Here is a 24683-nt window from a genome sequence, read left to right as displayed (position 1 = left end):
CCTTATGAAATTTAGGTAGTCCATATAATCGTGGTGGTTGTGCTTCAGTCTTGCATAGTTTTCTGTGTGTGTCGGGATGAAGAGTGGAATTCTTGATCAGAATGCTAGTTTTCCTGGTAATTTTGCAAGTTGGATCTCGTTTTAGTTTTTTGTATGTGACACAAACAGGACACAGGGTCTTATTCCAAGACACTGAAAGACTGGACAATTCTACCAACTATTTTGTCAGATTGCACAGAGAAGCCATTGAAATTCATAAACATCAGCACAACTTTAACAGAAAAGAGGAGAGTTTAAGAATGAATAAGGCTTGGCTTCCTGCCCTGAAAAACCTCCAGACAAAGACAACATTCAACAATAGCCATACAGATTAGCTTTGGATTACACACATTAACAGATCACTTCAGGATACAATGGTTCCATATTAACATACCATACCCTCATTAGCACATTATCTTGATACTTACAGGACAATACTTTTGCAGGACAATACTCAGCTCAAACCCAACCCCTTTCTGACTATATATTACTCTTCCTACACCCTTGACACTGAGAGACACTGTCCTTCAGTGTTACTACTCTGAAGATGCCTGCCACAGTTGCTGGCGAAACGTCAGGAAAGAAAATTCCAAGACCACGGTTACACAGCCCGGATAACCTAAAGGAACCAAAAAACCTTGTAGTGTTTTCCAGAACGACTGCTGTCAGATTTAAGATGGTTGTGCCTAGGGTTGCAATCCAAATCAGGCAATTCCTGTAGATTTGGGGGTGGAACCTGGTGAGGGACCTCAGTGAGGCATAATGCCATGGATTCCACCCTCCAAAGCATCAGTTTTCTTGAGGGGGGTTATTTATTTATTTAAAACATTTATTAGCCACCTTTCTCCCTCGCAGAACTCAAGGCAGCTTACAAGATAAATAAAACATTATAAAACGACAACAGTGATGAAACCCATAAAAGTCACAGTTTAAAAACTCCAGTTTGGAGTGATAATAATAAAAGTTACATCAATCAAAACGTAGTCCTAAATAAATAAATGTCTTGAAAATCGACAATGAGGGGGGTGGGCACACCTGGCATTTAGAATTGCCAACCTCCAGGTGGTGCCTGGAGATCTCCCAGAATTACAAATAGGGTTGCCAGGTCCCTCTTCACCACCAGCAGGAGGTTTTGGCGGCAGAGCCTGAGAAGGGTGGGGTTTGGGGAGGGGAGGGACTTCAATGCCATAGAGTCCAATTGCCAAAGTGACCATTTTCTCCAGGGCTGGAGATCAGTTGTACTAGCAGGAGATCTCCAGCTAGTACCTGGAGGTTGGCAAGCCTAATTACAACTGGTCTCCAGACTATGGAGATCTGTTTCCCTGGAGAAAATTAAATTTTAAGAAAATATACTAAGAACGTAGACTTTGCTCTTATCTGATCATTTTATATGACTATATCAGAGATTGAACGTGGGACCTTCCGCATGCAAAGTAGCTATACTGCCACTGAGCCATGGCCCCACCCTTGGGCTCTGTTGTACCCCCTGGAAAGATGCAGTCAAGAGGCAATCATAAATGAGTGTGACAGAACCAACCAAAGATATCAGGCTGATCTGAATAGATTCCTGTGGGTGGTGGTGACTTTTGCTCCTGACCTATGGCAGTGAAGTGCATTTGCATCTCGACAATGCATTTGGCTAGTTAGGGAAGAAAGTACACCCTGGTGTCAGGCTGGCTGTGTCATATGCTGCCTTACCAGAATGTGAAATAGCTGCGCTCTTTTGTAAGACTATAAAAACAACGCTACAAGTGGAGTTCGTAGTTCGGATAGGCAATTTTTGTTTGGATTTTTGACCGTCAACTAAAATCATTATAAACCTTATGCTTTGTATCCATCCCTGATTCATGGTAGGATGTGTCTTTTCCTGTGCCTGCCTTACAGTAGGGGAGGAAGGCAGCGTGGTCTAGCTCAATCTCAGCAGATCTCAGAAGCTAAGTGGGGTTGGTACTTGGATGTTAGCTTTGCCAGTTGGCACCTTGGACGGGTGGTGATCTAACCTTTTTTGCATAGGCGCGAAGATGACGCCACGCACGTCCCCTAGTTATTGGCTGTGGCTGTCAAAGAAAAACACCTGGACAGCGACTTCTGTCGGCAAGCAGAAGGGTGTTTTGGGGGTGGGGGTGAGAAGAAGGATTCCTACACGATGGTTTTGCTCAGTTGCTTTGAAGCCAGATGCCTCCAGTAGCCAGCCGTGGAACAGTGGAGCTGCCTGTATCGCAGTGCTCCTCCGAGGAGAGCCTGGCTGCACAAACTCTCTCTCTCTTGCCAGAAGAAGCAGAGCAGCTTGCAAAGGAGCAACAAGCCATGCAAGTCGGTGTCACAGAAGCCGGCAGCAGCCTGAACAGAAGCTCGGCCAGCCTGGAGGCCACTCTTGTAACTTTCACGGAAACGCTGACTTTCACGGAAGTGCTGGAAGAAGAGGAGGAGTGGGAATCCTTTCATTATTCCTTTAAGGTAGGTTTTTTTTGGGGGGGGGCCTTTCTTTTGCTGTCATCTCCTTTGCATTCCCCAGAGGCCAGCAGACAAGCAAAAATCACGAGTTACAGATTGATAGGGACCTTTCCTTCTTTCCTTTTGGCTGATTGCTTCTATAAGAACTTCCGCACAAGAGCTGCATGTTGGCAGATGCCGATCAGTGTCAAATATCTGGGAGAACAGGACGGGTTTCAGCTGACATGGAAGAGCTTGCTTTCAGTTTCCTTGCTTTCCTCCTTGGCCGGCAACCGTTCCTCTAGATCCAGTTGCAGACAGTGGATTTGTAGCGGGATCTGTATTCCCCCCGGGTTAAAATGAACATGATGAGCATCTCAGGACAAGGGTCTGGGTTTGCAATGGCACCGGATAAATAACATTGATCTCTGTAAGAGGTTGAAAGCAACGCACGGCTAAGTCGAGTGGCATTAACAGAAAGGTTGCCTTTGGGTTTGCTTTTTATTTTATTACCTGCCAGTTTAATTTGTCAGCACAAAGTTTATGAATACCTTCCTAAGCTGCCATGAATGGAGGGTGAAGACAGTTGTATTCATCCTTCTTAAGAGGGAGCATTTGACTGGTCTGTTGCTTAATGTGAGAAAGAAGGAAAGGAAACAACATCAGTTTCTGCTAATCACTTGTTGGCATTCAGGGGGTATGTGTGTGGGTCTGTGAGCATCACAAGGCTAACGGCAGATGCTCAACTCCTTTCTAGTGTCATTCCCAAAGTAAAAGCTGGAGACTTTGGTCTTTTATGCATGGCTGTTTCACCCCTCTGACAACTTCGTGTCTTTGTATTGTTTATGCATGCTGTTTCCAACCATCAGAGGTTGCCTCGTTCTCCCCCCCCCCCCGTTTCCCTGAGTTTTCCCCGTGTTTTCAAATTCTAGATAAAACTGGTCTCTGAAAACATGGGCAAAATGTGGGGAAATGCAGGGAGAGAGCAAGGCGACCTCTGACAGGCGGAAACAGCATGCATAATCAACACAAATACCTGAAGTCCTCGGTGGGGTGACGACGAGTATAACAGCCATGCATAAAAGACCTTTCTTTCCCCTCTTTTTGAAAGCTGTACTTCTGCATACCAGCTAATAAGCACATGAGTATATGAAGCTGCCTTACATTGAGTCAGACCATGTGTCTATCAAAGTTCTTATTGTCTAGTCTGACTGCCAGCAGCTCACCAGGGTCTCAAGGTGTGGTCTTTATGTGATTTTTTTTTTTAATGGGAGATGCCAGAGATTAAACCTGGGGCATTCCAAAAGCAAAGCAGGTGCTCTGCTATTGAGCCCCTAATCCAGGTTTGGCTGCTTGGGGCATGCCTGTGTAATAGTTATCTGCACTTATTGTGGCACGCTCATACACAAGTGAAAGGTTTTTCTGGAAAAATAGCATCTTTTCCCACCACTGTGTAGACCATACTCCTTGCGTTCATCCTGTCTCTGTGTGTAAAGTGCTGTCAAGTCACAGCAAGCACGGTTTAGTGGAGCAGTGGACTCTAATCTGAAGAACCGGGTTTGATTCCCCACTCCTTCACACAAACTGCAGACTCTAATCTAGAGAACCGGGTTTGATTCCCCACTCCTACACATGGGATCACTTGGGTGACCTTGGGCTAGTATCTCTTAGAGCTCTCTCTAAGGCAAGTGAGAAGCAGAGGTGGTTTGCCATTGCCTTCCTCTGCAGACCCTGCTTAGCTTCCAAGAGCCGGCAAGGTGTAGTGGTTAAGAACAGTGGTTTGGAGTGGTGGACTCTGCTCTAGAGAATCGGGTTTGATTCCCCACTCCTCCAAGGAGCCTTTCTTGAAGGTCTCTCTTCCCAGTACTGATCCTTCTTAGTTTCTGAGATCTGACGAGATCGGGCTGTATCATGCCACTTTCCCTCCACTGAGTTCATCCTTCTAAACCACAATAATTGCTTCTACTATTTTGGCAGGGCTGATTTGGAGTAGAGAAGCAGAGGAAAACACTTTGTTTTCCTGCACACTACTTCTTTGCTACTCTCTCCCATTCCAGAGGTCTGTTTTCCTTTGAAGCACATCTGTATTCCCATGGTGGGGGAGGAGTTGCAGCCAAAAACTGGCAGATGGGGGAAGAGTTAAGCACTCACTTTTCTCCAGCACCCCTATGCTCCAGATCTCTTTCCCAAAGCAGCTGCCAGGTTCTGTTGCATGCATTTATTTGTTACAGGTTGAGTATGCCTCACCCAGACTGCTTGGGACCAGAAGTGGTCCATATTTCAGATCTTTCTGTAATTTGGAATATGTGCATATGCATAATGAGATATCTTGGAGATGGGACCCAAGTCTAAACATGAAATTCACTTATGTTTTATATATGTTTTATATACACTTTATACACATAGACTGTATGTAATTTTAAGCAATATTTTAAATAATTTTGTGCACATTGAACCATCAGAAGGCAAACTGGCGTGCTGCTGAGGGACTGTGAGTAATGCCTGCATGTCAGCTCAAAAAGTCAAGTTTTCGGGTCAGTCCGGATATTGGATGTCCGGATAAGAGATACTCAACCTATATTTACATTTGTAGACCCTTTTTCTATGTTTCTCAAAGTGCTTTTCAACAAAGGGGCATTTAAAACATAGATACATAGAGCTGGAAGGGACCACAAGGGTCATCTAGTCCAACCCCCTGCACAATGCAGGCAATTCACAGCTACCTCCCCCACCCCTCCTCCAGTAACCCCTGCCCAGAGGAAGGCAAAAACACTCCAGGATCCCTGGCCAATCTGTCCTGGAGGAAAATTCCTTCCTGACCCCTAAGTGGCAAACAGCATTACCCTGGACATGTAAGAAAGGGCCACAAGAGCTGAGCACTGGCTTATCCCTTCCTGTCCTCCCTCTCATGATCTGCCTAAATTAATAAAATCAGCATTGCTGTGAGATGACCATCTAGCTTCTGCTTAAAAACTGAGGAACTGCTCGAACTGTCAGGAAGTTCTTTCTAACGTTTAGCCCAAAATTCTTTTGATTTAATTTCAACCTGCTAAAAGGACCAGGTCATAGGTGATGTAAAAGACCTCTAACTGAGATCCTAGAGGCCTGACCTTGATAGACAAAAGGTCTAAGACAGCTTCATATGTTTAATTGAAGCTAAAGGCAATAAAAGTAAGAACATAAAAGTAAGAACAGCATAGCAATTCAGCAAAAAACTTCCCATCATCAGTTTTGTGTGCATATTCAATTGATTTCTGCGAGATTTAATCAGGAGTGACCATTGATAGGATTGCTCCCTGATAGGGTTGCCAGCCTCGAGGTACTAGCTGGAGATCTCCTGCTGTTACAACTGATCTCCTGCTGATAGAGATCAGTTCACCTGGAGAAAATGGCCACTTTGGCAATTGGACTCTATGGCACTGAAGTTCCTCCTCTCCCCAAACTCTGCCCTCCTCAGGCTCTGCCCCCAAAACTCCAGGAATTTCCCAATCCGGAGCTGGCAACCCTGATCAACTTGATCAACTTCTTCCTCCTCAAACAGAGGGACCTGGGATTCCTACACACTCTTCCCCCTCCTAAACCAAAAGGATGTTCCAAAGAATCCTTGAATAAGGAACAGGAATAAGGGGGAAGGGTCTTAGTTAGACCCACACTATAGCTTCTTGCTGTTACAGAGAGAGAAATCTGTAGTCCCCATCCTGGACTGGAGTGGGGAGTCTTTCGTGACCGATGCAAAATGCTTTCAAAAAGGAAGGTCAGATTCTGCTTCTGCCTGAAGTATCTTCAAAGAACAGAGCAAAACAGTATTGTCCAACAAAATGACATTTTAAAATATGTTGCCTTTGCAGTAACATGGCTTCGTTCTTTCCTTCCCTGCTTCAAAAGGATCGATGTTTGTGCGTGTGTTCCTCCCTCAACAAGGACTCCCTGTAGTTGGATATAAATTGTTAATAAAGGCAAGAGAAACAATTTATTTGACTTCCAGCTAGCTACATTTTTGGCTGGAAGCTTACACAACAGCAAAAAGATGGCTAGGAATCAATTTAGTGATACTGGGCTAACCCTGTCAATTAAAAACAAATTATCTCAGCATGTCAGCGCTTCTTTACCAATATAGCACCAAGTTCCAGTCAAAAAGACATAAAATACATCAACACGATCAAAGGCCTATTTTTAATGTAACTATAAAGACTTGATTTGTGCCATACAAAATACCACAATGGATTTTTTTTTTTTACTTGGTACATTCCTTGTTTGGTCAAGCATTCACTACAGAGCCTCCTGGAGATTATCAATTTATAACGGGGTTTTCTCTGCCTACCCCAGACCCTTTCATAAGTTTGATTTAAGATAGTGACGTTTCATTCACTTCAGTGGGACTGCACCAAACTGAATACAAATTCTTTACAACTTGTGGTCCAAATGGCAAGAGGAAGGGCTAAGGATGGAATAATACTGTACAGGAGATACAGGCTTGCCACTGAAAATGGCATCTCCTTGTCAAGTTCTCCACTTCTCTCTCCCCTTAAACACGTGGTAAGTACTACATAATGTGGAGAAGGGGTCCCCTATGGAGTGCCCTTGGGTGCCACTGAGCCTGCCAATACCTTTTCTGGCTCCCGCCAGGTGTTTTTAGGAAGTGGATGAGGCCAGGTAGGACCTTTGCCCAGCAAGGCCATTTATGCATGGCTGTATCTTCATGGTCACCCCGCCGACTACTTTGGGGCTTTGCTTTGATTATGCTTGCATTTTCTGACCGCTCTCCCCACACGTTTCCGTGCATTTTGCCTGCACTTTCTGGATGCTGGCTAAACACGAATCCAGAAAACACGGGCAAAACGCACAGAAAGGCACGGGGAGAGCGAGGCGATCTCTGACTGTCGGAAAATGCAAGCATAATCAAAGCAAAGCCCCGAAATAGTTGGCGGGGTGACAGTGAGGAAACAGCCATGTATAAATGGCCCAAGACTTCTGATTGACTATTGGAGATCTGATTGGCTTTGGAGATTTTTGTTGCTTTGGCATCAGCTGCGAGCACAACACAAGGATCTGTACTGTATTACTGTGGCAGTTATTTGGTGGCTGGCTTCGCCCCCTGTGGCAGATGTTTTTGGCAGACATTTTGTTACTGCACACACACATACCCCCCATGCTATGTCAGAATTCCAAATGTGCCTACAGGCTCAAACAGGTGGGGACCCCTGATGTGGAGTCATCAAAAGCTGGTCTAATTTTCTATTTAAAGAAAAACAACTTTTCTCTGGGCTCAACATTTCCTACACTCTATAACTCTAGTATAGGTGTAGGGGGGGAATTAAATAGGAAAGCAATGATCTTCCAACAAAAAGACCACTAAGCCCCACAGAATCAATCCACAAGCATACCTTCTGTATCATACTTGCAAGTTTATGGAGAGCAACCACCAGAACATGTTGACTAGCATGGAAAATGTAATAAAATCCGTTTCAGAGGGCAGCCCATGTTTGTCTGCAATAGAGCAGCTAGATATAAGTCCAAGACTTTAGAAACCAACATGATTTTCAGGGTATAAGCTTTCAAGAGTTAAAGCTGTCTTTGTCAGATCTGGTATCTGATGAAGGGAGCTTTGAGACCTAACTACTAGCTGCTTGTATGACCCTTGCCCTTCCTGGCTACTTAAATCTTCCTGGGGCGGTAGGCTGGTTGACTGGATGTGAGAGGTAGTTAATGCCTCCTTGAGAGAGAAGTAGTTGCCTAAGCCTTGAAACAGGCTGTGGTGCATCCACTTCTAAAAAATTCTACTTGGACCCAGGAGATCTCAATAACTATCAACCAGTCTCAAATGTACCATTTTAGAGAAAAAGTGATTAAACGGGTGGCGTCTAGAAAACTTCAAGCCTTCTGGAATAAAGCCAATTATTTAGCTCCTTTTCAATCTGGTTTTAGGCCTGGTTATGGGAATGAAACAGCTTTGGTCACCCTGGTAGATAACCTGTACCAGGGGATGGATGGAGGGACTCTATTGATTCTCTTGGACCCCTCAGTGGCCTTTCATACCATCTGTCATGGTATCCTTCTGGATGGCCTTTCTGGGCTGGGATTAAGAGGCAGTGGTTCTGGTCCGACCTGTTTCGCAGTGGTTCTGGTGCTACCTGGAGTGTAGGTTTCAGAAGGTGGAGCCAGGGGACTGCTTCTCAGCCCCTTGGCCTTTTTTTATCTAGGGGCTTGCAAGGCTCCATCTTGTCCCCTATGCTCTTTAACATCTACATGAAAGTACTGTGTGAGGTCATCCAGAGATCTGGGCTAGGTTGTCACCAATATTCTGATGAGGCTCAGTTTTATCTTGTGCTTGCTGCTGATCCCAAAAGGCTATAGAAATCCTGAACTAGTGCCTTGAGTAGAGTTGCCAAGTCCCTTTTTGCCACCGGCGAAAGGTTTTTGGGGCGGAGCTTGAGGAGGGTGGGGTTTGGGGAGGGGAGGGACTTCAATGTCCAATTGCCAAAGCAGCCATTTTCTCCAAGTAAACTGATCTCTGTTGGCTGGTGATCAGTTGAAATAGCAGGAGATCTCCTGCTGCTAGCTGGAGGTTGGCAACCCTAGCCTGGAGGCATTTTTGGAGTGGAGGCAGGCTAATAAACTGAAGCTTAATCCTAACAAGATGGAAGTGCTGCTGGTGAGCAGAAGCTCTGACCCAGGATTTAAGATGTCACCCATTCTGGATGGGGTTACACGCCTCATGAAGGATCAGTTGCGTAGTCTGAGGAAATCAGTTTTCTGTTTTATCTTGTTTTATCTGACTAAGAGCCGTAAATAAATTATCATATATCATATCTTATTTATACTGACAACCAGAAAGCAAAAGTCTATTTTAGATCGTCTGTACACATTTCATTGTTGTATTGTTTTGAAATGACTTCACAATTAAAATTTTAATTCATGTTAATAGCATTTCTGCTGGAAACCAGAAGTCAAGGCAATGGTAATTACGAAAGGATGCTATGATTCATGTACTTAATTGGAGCATGTTATTTTGTGGTAATTATACCATTACTATCCATTGTTATCCACAAACGTATTTCATTCCCCATATCCACAGCCTGTCTTTATGAGATAAAATATTACTTCTTTAGTAATCAGCGCACACCGTTCATGATCCTACCCCCAAGTTTCCATGTCCAATGATTTTCTACACAGATACCAGTTTAGAGTAGGAAAACTATGGATCATTTTACTTGTTTATTCCATTTACACCCCACATTCTACCATGTAAGCATGTAATTAGCTTACAGTGATGAACTATTTCAAAACACTAAGGAAATCAGAAGCAACAGGGATCAAAAACTTTAAAATTACTTTAACAAAACTAGTCTTTGGCAAATTAAATGAGCAAACACCAGAAACATCAGACTGTATTCTTACTCCTCACCATACTGTTGAAAAAGAAAGGTCATGGTTTGCTTTCTAAAAGTCATCAGGGAGTGGTAGGGTTGCCAGCTCCAAGTTGGGAAATACCTGGAGATTTTTGGGGTGGAGCCTGAGGAGAGTGGGGTTTGGGGAGGGGAGGGACTTCAATGCTATAGAGTCCAATTGCCAAAGCAGCCATTTTCTCCAGGTGAACTGATTGTCTGCTGGAGATTAGTTGTAATAGCACAAGATCTCTAGCTACTACCTGGAGGTTGGCAACACTAGGGAGTAAACAGTAATCATGTTAGACCTGGAGCTGAACAGGGGTTTTGCCAGTCTAGGTCTGTACCTTCAGATGGTTCCCTGGTTAATATGTTTTGCAAAAGAAAAAAGTCTTAAACTGTAAAGATTAACTTCTGTCACCTTGGATAGACTTTTCTGTTAGCCCTGTGGATACATGAGGGGGCTTCTACTTCATGTCTACAACCATTTACCAGTGGTCACCACATGAATACAATGAAGGTTTGACACCAGAGGCTGTTTAGTGAAAGAATGTTAAAATAGGCTTATTGCTAGGAAATTGAGTCATTTGGAATTAAAAACATTGAAAACATACAAACAAGTCTACGTAGGCAGTTGCCTTTCTTAGTGCTTGGCTAAAATGGGGTTAAACGTAGGGTTGCCAGGTCCCTCTTCGCCATCGGTGGGAGGTTTTGGGGGCGGAACCTGAGGAGGGTAGGGATTGGGGAGGGGAGGGACTTCAGTGCCAAAGAGTCCAATTGCCAAAGTGGCCATTTTCTCCAGGGGAACTGATCTCTATCGGTTGTAATAGCAGGAGATCTCCAGCTACTACCTGGAGGTACTAGTTACAAGGGTGAAGATTACACACATGATCTGGGTGACCTTTGTTCCATTCCCCCCCCCCCATCAAGTCCAAATGGCTTCAGTTACATTATCTCTAAGCTCTGGAGCAGTTCCATCCCAACCATAAAATCTTCATCATGGAAAAGGTGAACTTGGAGTATAACTCTGCTTAGGGTTTTCCTGGAAATCTCATTACATAATGCTTTGTTTTAATTTTGAAACTGATAATGTTGCTTATTATTTGAAAAGAAACAGACAAAGAATTGTTGATGAATCTCACAGACCATTCTTCGGATGCCACTCCCGAGGACTGTAATGCAACAGAGTGATTTTTATCCACAAGGGGGAATTGTTGCCAAAATATTCTCTCTTTTATTTATTTTTTGTAATGGAGAGATTCCTTTTATGTTATTCCCACTGCACCTCCTTCTTGGAGCATACATGAAATCCAGAATAATAATATAATATAATTTGGAAAATTTATTTCCGTACTAAAGAAAATAACAATTCACTCATGGATGAGCCAATGGGTATGCAAGCACCAGCAACCCAATGGTCAAAGCTCTCAGCCAATGCAAGCCTTTATGTAAATAAAGAGATTATGCAAAAGGAGCACTATGAAAAACCAAAGGGGGAGACTGTGTGTACATGCCATGCATATCTCCCCTCTAGCTGTCTCAGGAATTGTGTCTCATTCTTAGGGAGAAATATTTCCTTTGCTACCATGCCTGTGAAACTCTATATTATATTTGTGCAAGTTTGGGCTATTGTGATGAGAGCTGCCAGATCTTTGCAGAACTGAATTCCAAGGTCAAGCCTTTGCAGAAGAATCACAAACACGATCCCGCTATACTCTGCTACATTGTGAACAGGGTTATTTTTATCTGCTGTGTGTGATTGGAGTGAGGGTTTGCAATGAGTCCCCCAACATTTAGCCTCTCTCTGTGTGTGTCTTTAGGATGGATTGAAATGGAGCTGAAAAATGCCCATTGCCACATTGATTCACTGTGCATACTTATGTAGGCCTATAGTGATTGTGTGTGTGTATATGATGTGCCATCAAGTCACTTCCAATTTATGGCAACCCTGGGAATTAATGTCCTCCAAAATGCCCTCTCCTTAACAGTCTTGCATAAGTCTTGCAAATTGAGGGTCTTTGCTTCCTTGATTGAGTTAATCTATCTCATGTTGGGTCTTCCTCTTTTTCTGCTGCCTTCAGCTTTTCATAGCATTATTGTGTTTTCCAGTGACTCTTGTCTTCTCATATTGTGACCAATGTACGATAGCCTCAGTTTAGTCATTTTAGTTTCTAGGGAGAGTTCAGGCTTGATTTGATCTAGAACCCACTTATTTTTCTTTTTGGTAGTCCATGGTTAGGGATCCCATTTGGCCAGTTATGGTGGGCAATTAACCAAGCTGCCCGCCAACCCTCAGCTGGTCGGTGGGCAGAAGCAGGCCATCTGAAGGGGGAGTGATCTGCGTAAGGGGCGCAGTGACATCACAACCACCTGTGCTGTTTGATTGTCCCACTGGTCTCATCCCTTTGGGAAAATGCTCTCCTGGACATTTCTATTTTGCACATTCTGCAAAAGGATAGAAGTTGGGGGGAAACTTTTCTGACCACCTCAGTCAGGTCATTCTACAAGGTGGGAGCCACCACAGAGAATGCCCATGAATGAGCAGTTGCCAATGTGTGTTGCCCCCACAGTTCAGTGATGGGCTGTAACTAGATCCTTCCACTGATCATCTTCTTTTCTTTCCTTACAGACAGAGCAGCTGATCACCCTTTGGATTCTCTTTGTTGTAACAGTTGGTGGGAACGCCATTGTTCTGCTTTCTACATGGAGGAGAAAGAGGAAATCCAGGATGACCTTCTTTGTTACTCAGCTAGCCATAACAGGTAAAATGGGTATCCAAAGGGGTACAAGCTGGCTTGTTTCTTTTTACTCATGCACAAATGTTAATGCTTAATGAAGAATTCAGTTAACATTTACAATTGTAAAGTGACTGTTCCAGCTAATCAGTAGCACATGGTAAGATGAAGCAGAGGGTACTAAGAGGCTACCATCACTGTGGCTCAGTGGTAGAGCATCTGCTTGGCATGCAGAAGGTCCCAGGTTCAATCTCTGACATCTCCTGTGAAAAGGATCCAGTAGTAGGTGATGTGAAAGTACTCTGCCTGAAACCCTGGAGAGCCTCTGCCAGTCTGAGTAGACAACACGGACCTTGATGGGCCGAAGGTCTGATTTAGTTTAAGGCAGCTTCATGTATACATGTGTTTCATGGTGAGTGAGATAGAGAGAGACCTTATGCCCATATGGGTGGGAATTGTGTGGTGGCAGAAAAAACATCATACCTACATGTGGAGAAGAGTTGGGTTTTATACCCTGATTTTCTCAACATTTTAAAGGAGACTCAAACCGGCTTACAATTGCCTTCCCTTCCTCTCCCTGCAACAGACACCTTGCAAGGTAGGTGGGGCTGAGAGAGTTCTGAGAGAGAGTCACCCAGCAGGCTTCATGTGTAGGAGTGGGGAAACCAACCTGGTTCTCCAAATTAGAGTCCACCGCTCCTAACCACTACACCATGCTGGCTGAATGTGGTGGTTGAATAGCAGTTGCCACTTGACCTGAATTGAGACATTGTAGTCAGAGACGGAAGCAACATGTCTAAGATAGAATGGAATTCCATGGCTCATTGGTTGAGCATCTGCTTTGCATGCAGAAAGTCTCCAGGGCCAATCTCTAGTTTTAAAAAATCTCTAGTGTTGGAAAAAACCTAGGCAGCTTCATATGCTCAAGCCCTTCCTTGCCACGGATATGTGATAATGTGTGAGCTGGCCCTTGATGTAAACCTTTCCCCACCGAGCATGCCAGCCAAGCCTATGTGTGGAGGGTCTGGGCCACACATTCCTTTCATCGCAGCATGCATGGACACTCCATCAACCCACAGAGACAATCCTTGACTGGGTGAGTTATGGACTGGCATGTTGCAATGTGAAATGATCAACCACACAGTGTGAGGTAGTGCTGTGTATTGGTTAAAATGCCATACTAGGCATTAGGAGATCTGGGTGCAAATCCCTGCTCAGCCATGAAGCTCACTTAGGCTTCCCAGGTCACCTACCATGCTGGGCAACCTCCTGCCACCTCCAGCTCTCCTCTATTCTTGAAGAAGAAGAAGAAGAAGAAGAGTTGGTTTTTATATGCCAACTTTCTCTGCCACTTATGGGAGAATCAAACTGGCTTACAATCACCTTCCCTTCACTTCATGTGTAGGAGTGGGGAAACAAATCCAGTTCACCAGATTAGTCTCTGCCGCTCATGTGGAGGAGTGAGGAATCAAACCCGGTTCTCCAGATCAGAGCCCACCACTCTAAACCACCGCTCTTAACCACTACACCATGCTGGCCTCTGCAGCAGGAGAAAACAAGGGCTGGGAATGACATAGTAGAGGAAGGGATTCCATGGAGAATCCCCCGTGTGGACCCTCTGTTCCCACTCCAAATGCTTCTTCATTCATACTGGCAGTGAGAGCAAAACAGGGATTCGTCCCCTTGTAGATGCAACCTTGGTGAACTTGGGCCATTCATTGGTTCTCAGCTTAACCTATGCCACAGAATCATTGAGAGGATAAAAATGTATGAGGGACGAATGATGTACACCACTCCATTAGAGAATAAAATGTAATAGATATAATAGTCCAGCTGGTGCTTGATCTGTTCACGCATGCTAGTCATCATTTGCCATCCCTGTGTGAAGGACATGTCCCCGAGGGGTCATATAGGACAGGCTTGCAATTGTGTGGCTGAGTCCATTCCATTCCATTCCATAAACCTTTAATGGCATAGATTGTGGCATGACTCCACAGCTCCCAGGCACTGGCCTGTGTGCCACCTGGGATGGTGTAAGTGCCCGTTATCCCTGGTGAAATTGGCACTTACTCCGGCACGGGGTCACACCGGCTCCTATGGAGCTTTGCATGGGAGGAGGCTGTGGCTCAGTGGTAGAGCATCTGCTTGGCATGCAGAAGGTCCCAGGTTCAATCCCCTGCATCTCCAGTTAAAGAGACCAGGCAAGTAGGTGATGTGAAAGACCTGCCTGAGACGGAGATCTGCTCCTGGTCTGAGTAGACAATACTGACTTCAGTATGGGGTCTGATTCAGTATAAGGCAGCTTCATGAGTTCATGTGTTCATGTGCCCCCCCTCAGGAATGCACGCTAAGTCTGGAAGAAAAGACATGCTAATTTTTTTAACATTGACAGCTCCTCTCTAGAACTAATAAATCATTTTTAATACAAGAACTACAGTGCAATTCTGAGCTAAGTTACACCCTTCTAAGCCTATGGATTTCAATGGATGTAGAAGAGTATAACTGGGCTCAGGACTGCACTGTTATTATTCTAGTGTTGCCTTGAATGATATGCATCAATATCACTTTCATCTCCAAATGTACGCCTGCAGTAAGATAAGACAGTGCTGCTGTTCTACTTTATTTTTAAGTATGCGTCGTCGTAGTCCTTGTAAGGATCAACGCCATGCCACTGTGCGAATGACAAAAAAGAATAAAACAAAAGAGAATCCTTCCTTCAGAGAATTCAAAGTAAACTTTAATTGCAAAAGGCTGCAGGAAGAGTCTGAATGGGGGAAGAGTAAGATCATATTACATTAAGCAGGTTAAAGATATTCTCACTTTCATTCCTGCTTTAAGTATCACAATCAGGTGAAGAGAGAAAAAGTCTCATTTTGAAAGTTAGGTTTTCTTTGCTCGGTTTTTTTCTTAGAAAAATGAATTCAGGAACTATCACAATTGGCATAATTATATCAATAATTATGTCGGTAATCATATCAAGGGATGGGACCTCTGAATTAGGATGCCTCCATGGTTTTCAGACTGATTGCTACCTAATCACAGATGAAACATATGAGTGTTCTACCTGTATTGAGAAATCTGGGAGAACCTTCCCGCCATTCCTTTCCCTACTTTCATAGCAGTCCCTGAAAGACCTGAATTGTGGCTCCAATTACACATTACAAAGTCCTTGTGTTTGCAGGGAACAACATGGGGACCTCGTAGCATGTGTGTGATGGGAGTTTTGTGCCTCCCAAACATACTGTGGCTCATATATATATATATATATATATATATATATATATATATATATATATATATATATATATATATATATATATATATAATAAATCATGTTACTTATGTGTCTGCATGTAAGTTTCACAACGGGGCAGTTGGCTGACGTGAAAACAGCAAGGAAGAGAGGCTGCAGCCGTTTCTCTCTGCCTGCTTTGGTCGCAAGCAGAAATGGTCTGCATCTGGGAGGCACAAAACCCCTATTGCACACGTGCTGCAAAGTCCCCATGCTGTTCTTCAACAAGCACAAGGACTTTGTAATGTGCAGATGGAGCCTCAGGCATGTAGTTCAGTGAGTGGCCTTTGGCAAAACAAAAGAGGGACTATTCCGGGGGTCCTAACTGTTTTGAGGCTGCGGGGGCCTTTGTAATTTTGAGAGGAGGTAGTGAGCACCACCTCATAATGTTAGAGAAGAGGTAGTGAGCACCCACAGGAAAAAGAGCCAAAGCCAATATGGCTGCCTCAGGGGGCAGAGCCAAACAGAGTACCTCCCTCCTTGCACCTCCTGGGAATAAGGAAATCCTGAAGGGGAAATGGAACCACACACTGACTAAGGAAAACCCAGTTGCTTACCAGTTCTCTTCACCCTCCAGTGGAAAATTCTTCCATTTAAATGAGGGACTTGCCCACTTCTTCCCCTGCCAGAAATGTTTAGTTGAGAGCACTGCCAAATGCGTGGTCAGGAATGTCACATTACGCTAGGAAATTTGTGGTTATTGCAAGTGGGAGAAGCTCTCGGAAAATCTATTATGGTATGAACACATAAAGCTGCCTTATACGGAATCAGATCATTCACCTATGAAGGTCAGTATTGTCTATTCAAACTGGCAGTAGCTCTCCAGGGTCTCAGGAAGAGGTCTTTCACTTCACCTACTTCTTTACCCTTTTAAGTGGAGATACTGGGGATTGAACCTGGGACCTTCTGAGTGCAAAGCAAATGCTCTGCTGTTGAGCCACAGCCTCTCCCCTTGATTATTACCCCTTTCCCTTGTGGTGAAAAGGGAATCCTCTGGATAGAGGAACAGAAAAACAAGAATTGAGCATCTGTAGCCCTACAATCCAGCATTTGACCGCTTCTGACCACCACCTCCGTCTGTATGTAGCTGAACATAAGTAAAGTCTAGTTTTTGAAAATAGCGGGATTTTAGGAAAAGTCTGGGTATTCACATCCAAATCAGCATTATTTGATTGCTTTAAACAGAAGTGTTGCTTGAATGCTAAATAAAACTGCATCTACACATCAGTGCTTATTGTGCTATCACTGTGCTACAGCAATAATTGGTAACTAGTTGCAAATGATTGCTACGATACAATAGCCAATGGTATGTGGATGCATCTATAGACAGGATGTGGGTGAAAGCCAATGGAATTTGTATTTATTTCTAGCTTCCTTTTTCTTGGACTTCTTCACATGAATTTAAGAAACTTCCGTATTCTGAGTCAGACTAGTATTGATCCATCTGGCTCAGTATGGTCTATTCTGATTGCTGAAGAAGAAAAAAACACGCTCAGCACCAGAGGTTGAGCCTTATTGCCTTCCAGACTGCGTACGCCTATCTAAATGTATGGCTTCATTGTTCTACATTACTTGTATTTCATAAAGGGTAATTTCTCCAGTTTGGATTATAGGTACCAATCACAGGGTCACAGTCCGAAGAAGAGATATCAAAATGGGACATTAGCCAGCATACTGTCACAGTTGTGGTTTTGTGTAATGTAATCAATACCACCGTTTTTGTTCATTATAATTGTACTATGATACTGTCGTGCCCTCTCAGGTGAGGCCACTCCCCCAAGAGGGCCTTCCCGTGCCTGGGTTCGTGTCGCCGCTACCGGAGCCTTAGCAGCGAGGATTTCCTCAGCCTCAGACCACTCAGAGGAGGATGAGGAACTTTCCTCCTCTGAGCTTGCCAGCTTGGTACCCCTTACACAGCGCTCGGAGCAATAGGTAACCAGCCAGCTTCCTCATTGGCCTCCACCCCCTTCTGCTTTATACTTCCTCCCTCTGGGCTTCGCCCCCGTTCACCTCAACCCAAGGCTACAAACATCCCCCCCTCATACCTCTTCCTCTCCTCACTTGGAGAGTTTCCCCCAGAGGGTGGGGGCCTCGTCTTTGCCCCGCCCTAGCTCTTCCACCCGCCCTGAGCTTGTCCTGCCCTGGGCGGGTCCCCACTTCCTCAGGCATCACCTCCCCATGCCTGCTCCCTCCCCTGTCACCCCAACTGTTTCCCTGTGGCAGCTGGGGGCTGGAGCCTCGCTGGTCCGACTGCCGCCCTGGGGTCTCCCTCCCCCGCCATGTTTTCCCCCCACCTGCCAGCTGATGGGCGGGCTTTCCGGTGCTTCCCCGGGGCCCCGGCTTGCTTGCCGGCCTGGGGACCGCGGGGCGTTGCGGCCGTGCCCCGTTTGCCCGGCGCGGTTGGCCTAGGCTGTTTCCCCCGCTTGCCAGCTGACAAGCAGGCCTTTCGGCAGCTGCTGGGGCTTCCAGCTGGTTCGCCTGGGCACAGGGTGGTGGCTCTGGCCGGCTGCTGCTTGCCGCCTCCCCGGACTTCTACCCCGGTGAGTGGGGGTTTGAGGGCCGTTCCCCCCTCCCCTGGGGGCTGCCGCTGGGGGCTGGGGTGGGCTGGAAGTCCCGGGAGCCTGGGCAGGAGGGCGACCCGGGACACATACATAACTCACATCCCTTTCTGAACTTGTAAGAACTATTTGGTATGTTTTTTTGTAATTTTTTTATTTATTAACCATAAAAATACAGACAAACGTAGAATACATAACAACAAAACATACAACACAATACAAACACGAAATCTGGAATATACGATAACAAGCTTTAACTGGGTGAACATATAAAACATACTATCATGACTTTATAACATTGAATATACTGCTTTTTATTCAGTCTTTTACTCTCATGATATATGTACCTTGGACTAACATAATAAAACTAACCATAATTGAATCTTTCTAACTCCTTTATAATTAGGGTTGTCAGGTTGCCCAGCTCGAAAGCGGGGATCACTTGCACGCGCAGCCACACAAATGCAATTGTGTCACTTCCAGTTTACACCCGGAGCCGCTGCAACACAACGGGTCTTTCGCCACTCACACTAGGTAAAAGGCCCATTGCAATGCGGCACTTCCAGGTGTAAACTGGAAGTGATGCAATCACGTCTGTGCAGCCACGCACACGCGATTCCTACCTCAGCTCCGCCCCAAAAACCGTCCTCCGGAGGTGAGGAGGGACCTGGCAACCCTATTTATAATCATTTATAAACTTGTTTATATTCACTAAATTCTATTATTTACTTTTCTAGTTTAGCATTATAACTAAGCATTTTCATTTCTATTTTACAAGACATATGCATAATATAATTGCCAATTTTTTGGGAACTTTTTGCTGGATCTTTTATTTACATGGTTTGTCAGCTTGACCATCATTGCGTACTCTGCTAACTCATCTTTCCAATCTTCTATGTCTGGACAGTCTTCTGACTTCCACTTTGTGGTAATCGCCACTCTTGCAGCCATGGTCATGTATCTAAACAGTTCTTCCATGGACTTTGCAATAGCCGATGGAAAAATTCCTGACAATATGGTTTTAGAATCCATTGAGAATTTAACTTTTAATATAAGGTAATTGGACACTGTTGGAAATGTAAGGAGATAGATGGAACTTTCTTTCATGCATGGTGGTCATGCAAGGAGATTAAAAATTTTGGGGGATGAAGTTCATACTGAAATTTTAAAAATCTATTTTGTATGTCTTTGAAGTAGTTACAATTTGTTATATAAATGCCTTGCAACCTCTGGTGCTGAGCACTTTTTTTCTTCTATCAGAGTTTTCTTCCTCCGTTTCCCCTCTATTCTGATTGCTTCCACACAGTGATGCAGAGCCATTCACATCGACAACGGGGCTTCCACATGGAGGGTTCCCGTGCATTTTCCCTGCCCTGGTCCCCCACAGTTGCCATTCCCCCCTCTTTGTGCCACCAGAAAGCATTTTGAAGGTTTTTTGCTTAAACAGTAATTGACATATTGCTAGTAGGTAAAGTGGGTAAGGGGAAATGGTGCCAATGTGGGGATTTCCAGAAAAGATCTGCACTTTCCCATCCATGTGGCATCTACCATGGCTTTGCTGTGACCTTTCCAACCATATTTCAACCAAGCAGGTTTGGGGAAAATGGCAGCAAAGCCAGGGGAAAGCTGGAAGTTGCATGAATGCACCATGATGGTATGCAGGAGCAGAGGGGAGAACTGGTTTCACATTCACAGCCAAGCTGGATCAAGACGCTGGAGTGGAAGTGGCCTTATGACTGGCACAGCTCTCTGTGGTAGGGTTGTGCAAAAAAGAAAAATCTGGTAAATTTCGGGTTTGGGTTTGTTGGGCCCGATTTGTGTGTGTGTGTGTGTGTGTAAACCCAGAATAAACTGAATACTCATACTGGTATAGGGGTATTTTGCCTTTATTTCTGGGTTTACCCAAAAAATTCGGGTCCAGTATAGTCTATGGGGATTTTTTTTTTTTGAAGCTCCTATGGGGGCATTTTTGGAAGTAGAGTTCTCAAATTTTCAGGGTAGCTTCAATAGACTCTTGCACAAACTGCAAAGTTTGGTGAAAATTGGGTCAGGGAGTCTGATTTTATGGATCCCGAAGGGGTTGCCCCTCCTCCATAGAGAAGTAAACTTTACAATGCTTCTCTATGGAGGAGGGGGCAACTCCTTCGGGACCCCATAAAATCGGACCCCCTACCCCAATCTTCACCCCATAAAATCGGACCCCCTGACCCCAATCTTCACCAAACTTTGTGTTTCATGTAAGGAGAGTCTCTTGAAGCTACCCCAAAAATTTGGGAACTCTACCTCCAAAAATGCCCCCATAGAGCTCATTAAAAAAATTCCCATAGGGAAAAGCCAGAGGAAAGCCGAAGCTGAAAAAAGCCAAACACCTATTTGGCTGATTCGGCGATTGGTTATCCGGCTTCGGCTTTATTTCCAGGTTTTGGTATGCGGTAAAACCAAAACCCAAATATTGCAGAAACAGCTAATTTTCAGTTTATTTTTGGTTCGGGTTTATTGATATGCACAACCCTACTCTGTGGTCTCAGACGGGGGGTGGGGGGGTGGAATCTTTCCCAACTACCAGAGTACATTTAACTAGAAGTATTAAGGATTATACGCAAAGCATGTGCTCTGCTACAGAGCTACACTTTCATTCTTAAAAGATCCGTCCGAAGATATGCTATCTGAGATTCTTTAATGGTAGATGTCAAGGATAACACCAGGGATCTTCACCATGCAAAGAATGTATTCTGCCACTGAGCCATGTTTCCTCTCTTTTCCTTTTTTCTAATCTTAAACATGGACCTTCAAAATCTGGCATCCCAAATTTAACCACATTTGCTTGGACAGTAGTCCTTAGTCCTCTTAATTTCAGTATGACATTCCCTAAAAATAAATATGGTTTAGACTGCAGCTCAAATACTTAATTCAGATTCCTCAATGTCTCCCTCTACTTCACTAGAACTTCAAAATGTACTGTGAGTCTCAGTGAAAAAGGCAGACTATAATCGTGTTATTTTACTTATTTCATTACTTATAGTATGTTGTTCATGGCTAGATTTGACAGTCAGCACTCATAATCCCAAAAAAGCAAAGCCCTTTCCAAACGTAACTGGTATTTGTTCTGCAATGTATGAAGCAAGCTTCTACAATGACGTATACATTTTTTAGATCTTCACCCAAAAGTCTGTCATTAAAAATGACATTAATTGTTTTAATGGAAACAGACCGGGATTTGAAACTGTGACAGTGTGGCACAATGAGGCCAATTTAAATAACTGCTGATCAGAAATATGCTTCTGATTATTGGCGCAGGGCACCATGGGAAGGTACACTGCTTGGCTTTGCAATCTGTTGAATACAGAACATACTGAAATCCCCAAATTAGAATCTCTATGACAAACCACTAGGTTGTTCTTTCTCTCTCTTTTTTTTTAGTCAGCATTACCTTTGAATTAATTTCTGAATTTGCAAGTTATCTTTGGCCTGTGCCTTGAGAGATGATGCTATGAATAATGCTGTGCTGATACAGCCCTTTGCACTGTCTCTAAGATCATGGTCAGGCAATTTTCCATTAACGGAACCAACGAAAATTGCCAAGGAAGAAACAGCTGATACACGAGCCCCGCTTTATCAAAAGCAAGTCAAGCACAGGAGCAGGTGTTTGCCTGCCTGCTTTGACTTGGAATAGGATATTGCTAAATCTCCCCGTCCAGCAAGTGGTTTCCGCCTCCAGCACAGCAGATGCAGATGCAGGAACGCTCGTCCTCATTCCTCACCTTCCAGCATCTTGTTCTTGCCTCAGATTCTGCTTCACAGCCATAGCAGAAGGAGAAGGTGTGAAATTCAGGCTACCGGAAACAGTGGTACAGAACTCTAGGGGGGTTCAGCGTAACATATGGCCTAGCAGTGTTACAGCTGGTTTCCATGGTGATGTGGGAGCTGATTTTCTGGGGCTTTGGCAGGTGGGACTACCCAAGTGGGGCCAAGAGCAGCATAGCTTGCTAGGCAGCAACATGGCAGGAAGGCCCTGCAATGATTACAACCATCCGTCCCGTTTCAGTTTCCATTTGCTCCCACAGCATCGTGGGATGAGCCACAGGGGAATTTGATCTATGGCTTGCTTGGCTTCAGCTCAGCCCCACGTCTCTGCCCTGTGTCAGATTGGGTCCGAGGGAGGCTTTCAATTAGCAGTGAGGAAGGGCAAGAGATGAGGTTGCTAGGCTGACCTTTTGGCATTTCTTTCACCACTCAACAGGAAATTGGAAGGAACTGTCAAAGTCTTTACCCTGGCTGCGTCCAACGTTTGTCAGAGGGCCAAAGGCAGCATGACAGAATCATTGTTAGTCATGCTATAGGGTTTTTTTTTTAATAGTCTCTGATCAAATAGATTTTACAAGTTTCTAAAGCACTACAAAAGCCTGCATCACCTGTCTGATCAGAGCCTATGGATGGAGAAAGAAAAAAATCAGAACAATGAGGATTCTTGAAGCTCCCACTTATCTAAAAAGCTATGCTCGGCCCCCAGAGCCCTTTGAAGTGCCAATTTGCTAGGGGGAGTAAGAAGCAGGAAGCTATTAATAATACCATCCTAAGCAGAGTTAAAATGGACTGAATTGACTTAGAAGGGCACAGCTCTGCTTAGGAGAGCTAATATTGCCAGAGAAGAGAGTTCTATTCTCCAGCCCTTCAGAAACCCAACATAGACATTGATCATTCTGGGATCTCTGGCTCAGTAGCAGACATAATTATTCCCTTTACCCCATGAACCATGCTTCTCTTGCCAAGTGCATTCTAGAGGTAACAAATCAGCTCATTTGCAAAACAGCATTAATTATCTTCTTCTTAATGGTCCTCAATTTAACTCTGGCGTCTGCAAATTGGACTTTTCTAACTAGACCCCTCTGCATGTTGGCACATCATGTGCTTCAAGGGCGACAGGAAACCAAAATATCTCCAGAAGGGACTCCTCCAGCTCAGCTGAACATACTACTGCCAGAAATTTATTCCATAAATTTCAGAAATGAGGTTTTAATCCTTAGGTCCCTACTAGCTGGACTAGGCTTAGTATTTAACTGAAGTGCTTCTTTAGCTTCCAGTGATGCCGTGTACCACCTGAATCTGTTGCTTGCCAGTCGTAATGACTGCTTATCCACAGATCATTTTGGGGAATGGAGGAATATATGCATATTTATGATCAGGATTAATCACTAGGTGGATTAAGTGACTGACAGTGCAATCCTGTGCAGAGTTAGTCCCTTTTTAGCTTGTTGGTTTCAGTCATCTGCAACCAAAATAATGCTTCATAGGATTGCACTGGCAGACATACCAAATGGATCAGGCTTAGCTGGATAGTTTACATGGTCCTCACCAAGGTCTGAATCATAGATCATGCACACAACTAAAAATACTTAAGTGTTCTGAGAGGCCATTTACCCTCATGAGGGTCTTGTGAACACTCTCTGCATGGTCAGTTTCCTGCTCCAATAAGTGTCAAGAAGAAGAAGTGTCATTCACTGGGAGTTCTTTATGGCTTCCAGCAACCCTCATGCCTGGCATCTGACACCCAGAAACATATGTGTTTTCCTGTCTTTAGTTATTGAGGGCAGGGAGAGCTAGTTGTGTTGTACATCATGTTGTTCAAGAGAGATCTGAGCCTATAGGTGACAAGACCATAGATGATTGTATTAAGTGTGGCTGGTGCTGACTGAAGGTTAGTCAACAGGGCTGTTTCACAATGGAATGGTGCGAAAATAAAACTGTTGCTATATATTATCGCACTAAACATCTAACAATCCACTTAGGCCCCTGAAGTCCAAAATCTTTGCTGAAAAAGTGGCCTAGAATTTTTAAAATAAATTCTATCCCCCTCTCTCTGTTTTCTTCTTTGCCAAAAAAATAAGGCTTAAATAACAATTCTCTGTACCCAAATATAACTACCAAAGCTAAACAATATCCACTCATACAATTGATACAATATATATATATTCTCCTTTATGCAAAGCTTATATCCATTTCTAACCTTCTAAGTAGGGCTGTGCACCATTTTTGTGTGTGTGTTTTTCTGGTTCAGGTTTATTAAACCTGCAAATTTTAAAAAAGCTGAAAAAGCTGAATATAAAGGATTTGGCTTTTTTGAATACTCGAAAAATTTCAGGTTTAATAAACCTGAACCCGAAAAATACCATGTGCAGAACTCCAGTCCAGTGCTTGGATAACCCTCCCCCGCGGCCCCCCAAGTCAGGGACTGTGGGGGAGG

The 24683-nt window shown here is 44.2% G+C and overlaps 1 protein-coding gene across 1 annotated transcript in view; it reads left to right on the top strand.

The window, feature by feature from the left end:
- The first annotated feature begins 2214 nt into the window (after window positions 1-2214).
- NPSR1 (neuropeptide S receptor 1) overlaps window positions 2215-24683 on the top strand; it is an 81835-nt gene continuing 59366 nt past the window's right edge. The window contains exons 1-2 of the mRNA XM_056857048.1: window positions 2215-2496; window positions 12487-12619. Coding sequence (XP_056713026.1) covers window positions 2215-2496; window positions 12487-12619 — 415 coding nt within the window. The remainder of the gene's footprint in view (window positions 2497-12486; window positions 12620-24683) is intronic.

The sequence above is a fragment of the Euleptes europaea genome, chromosome 11 (assembly GCF_029931775.1).
Source record: "Euleptes europaea isolate rEulEur1 chromosome 11, rEulEur1.hap1, whole genome shotgun sequence".
In the NCBI taxonomy this organism is placed as follows: domain Eukaryota; kingdom Metazoa; phylum Chordata; class Lepidosauria; order Squamata; family Sphaerodactylidae; genus Euleptes; species Euleptes europaea.
The sequence above is the reverse complement of the archived record's forward strand: the minus strand, read 5'-3'. Positions and strand labels throughout refer to the sequence as shown.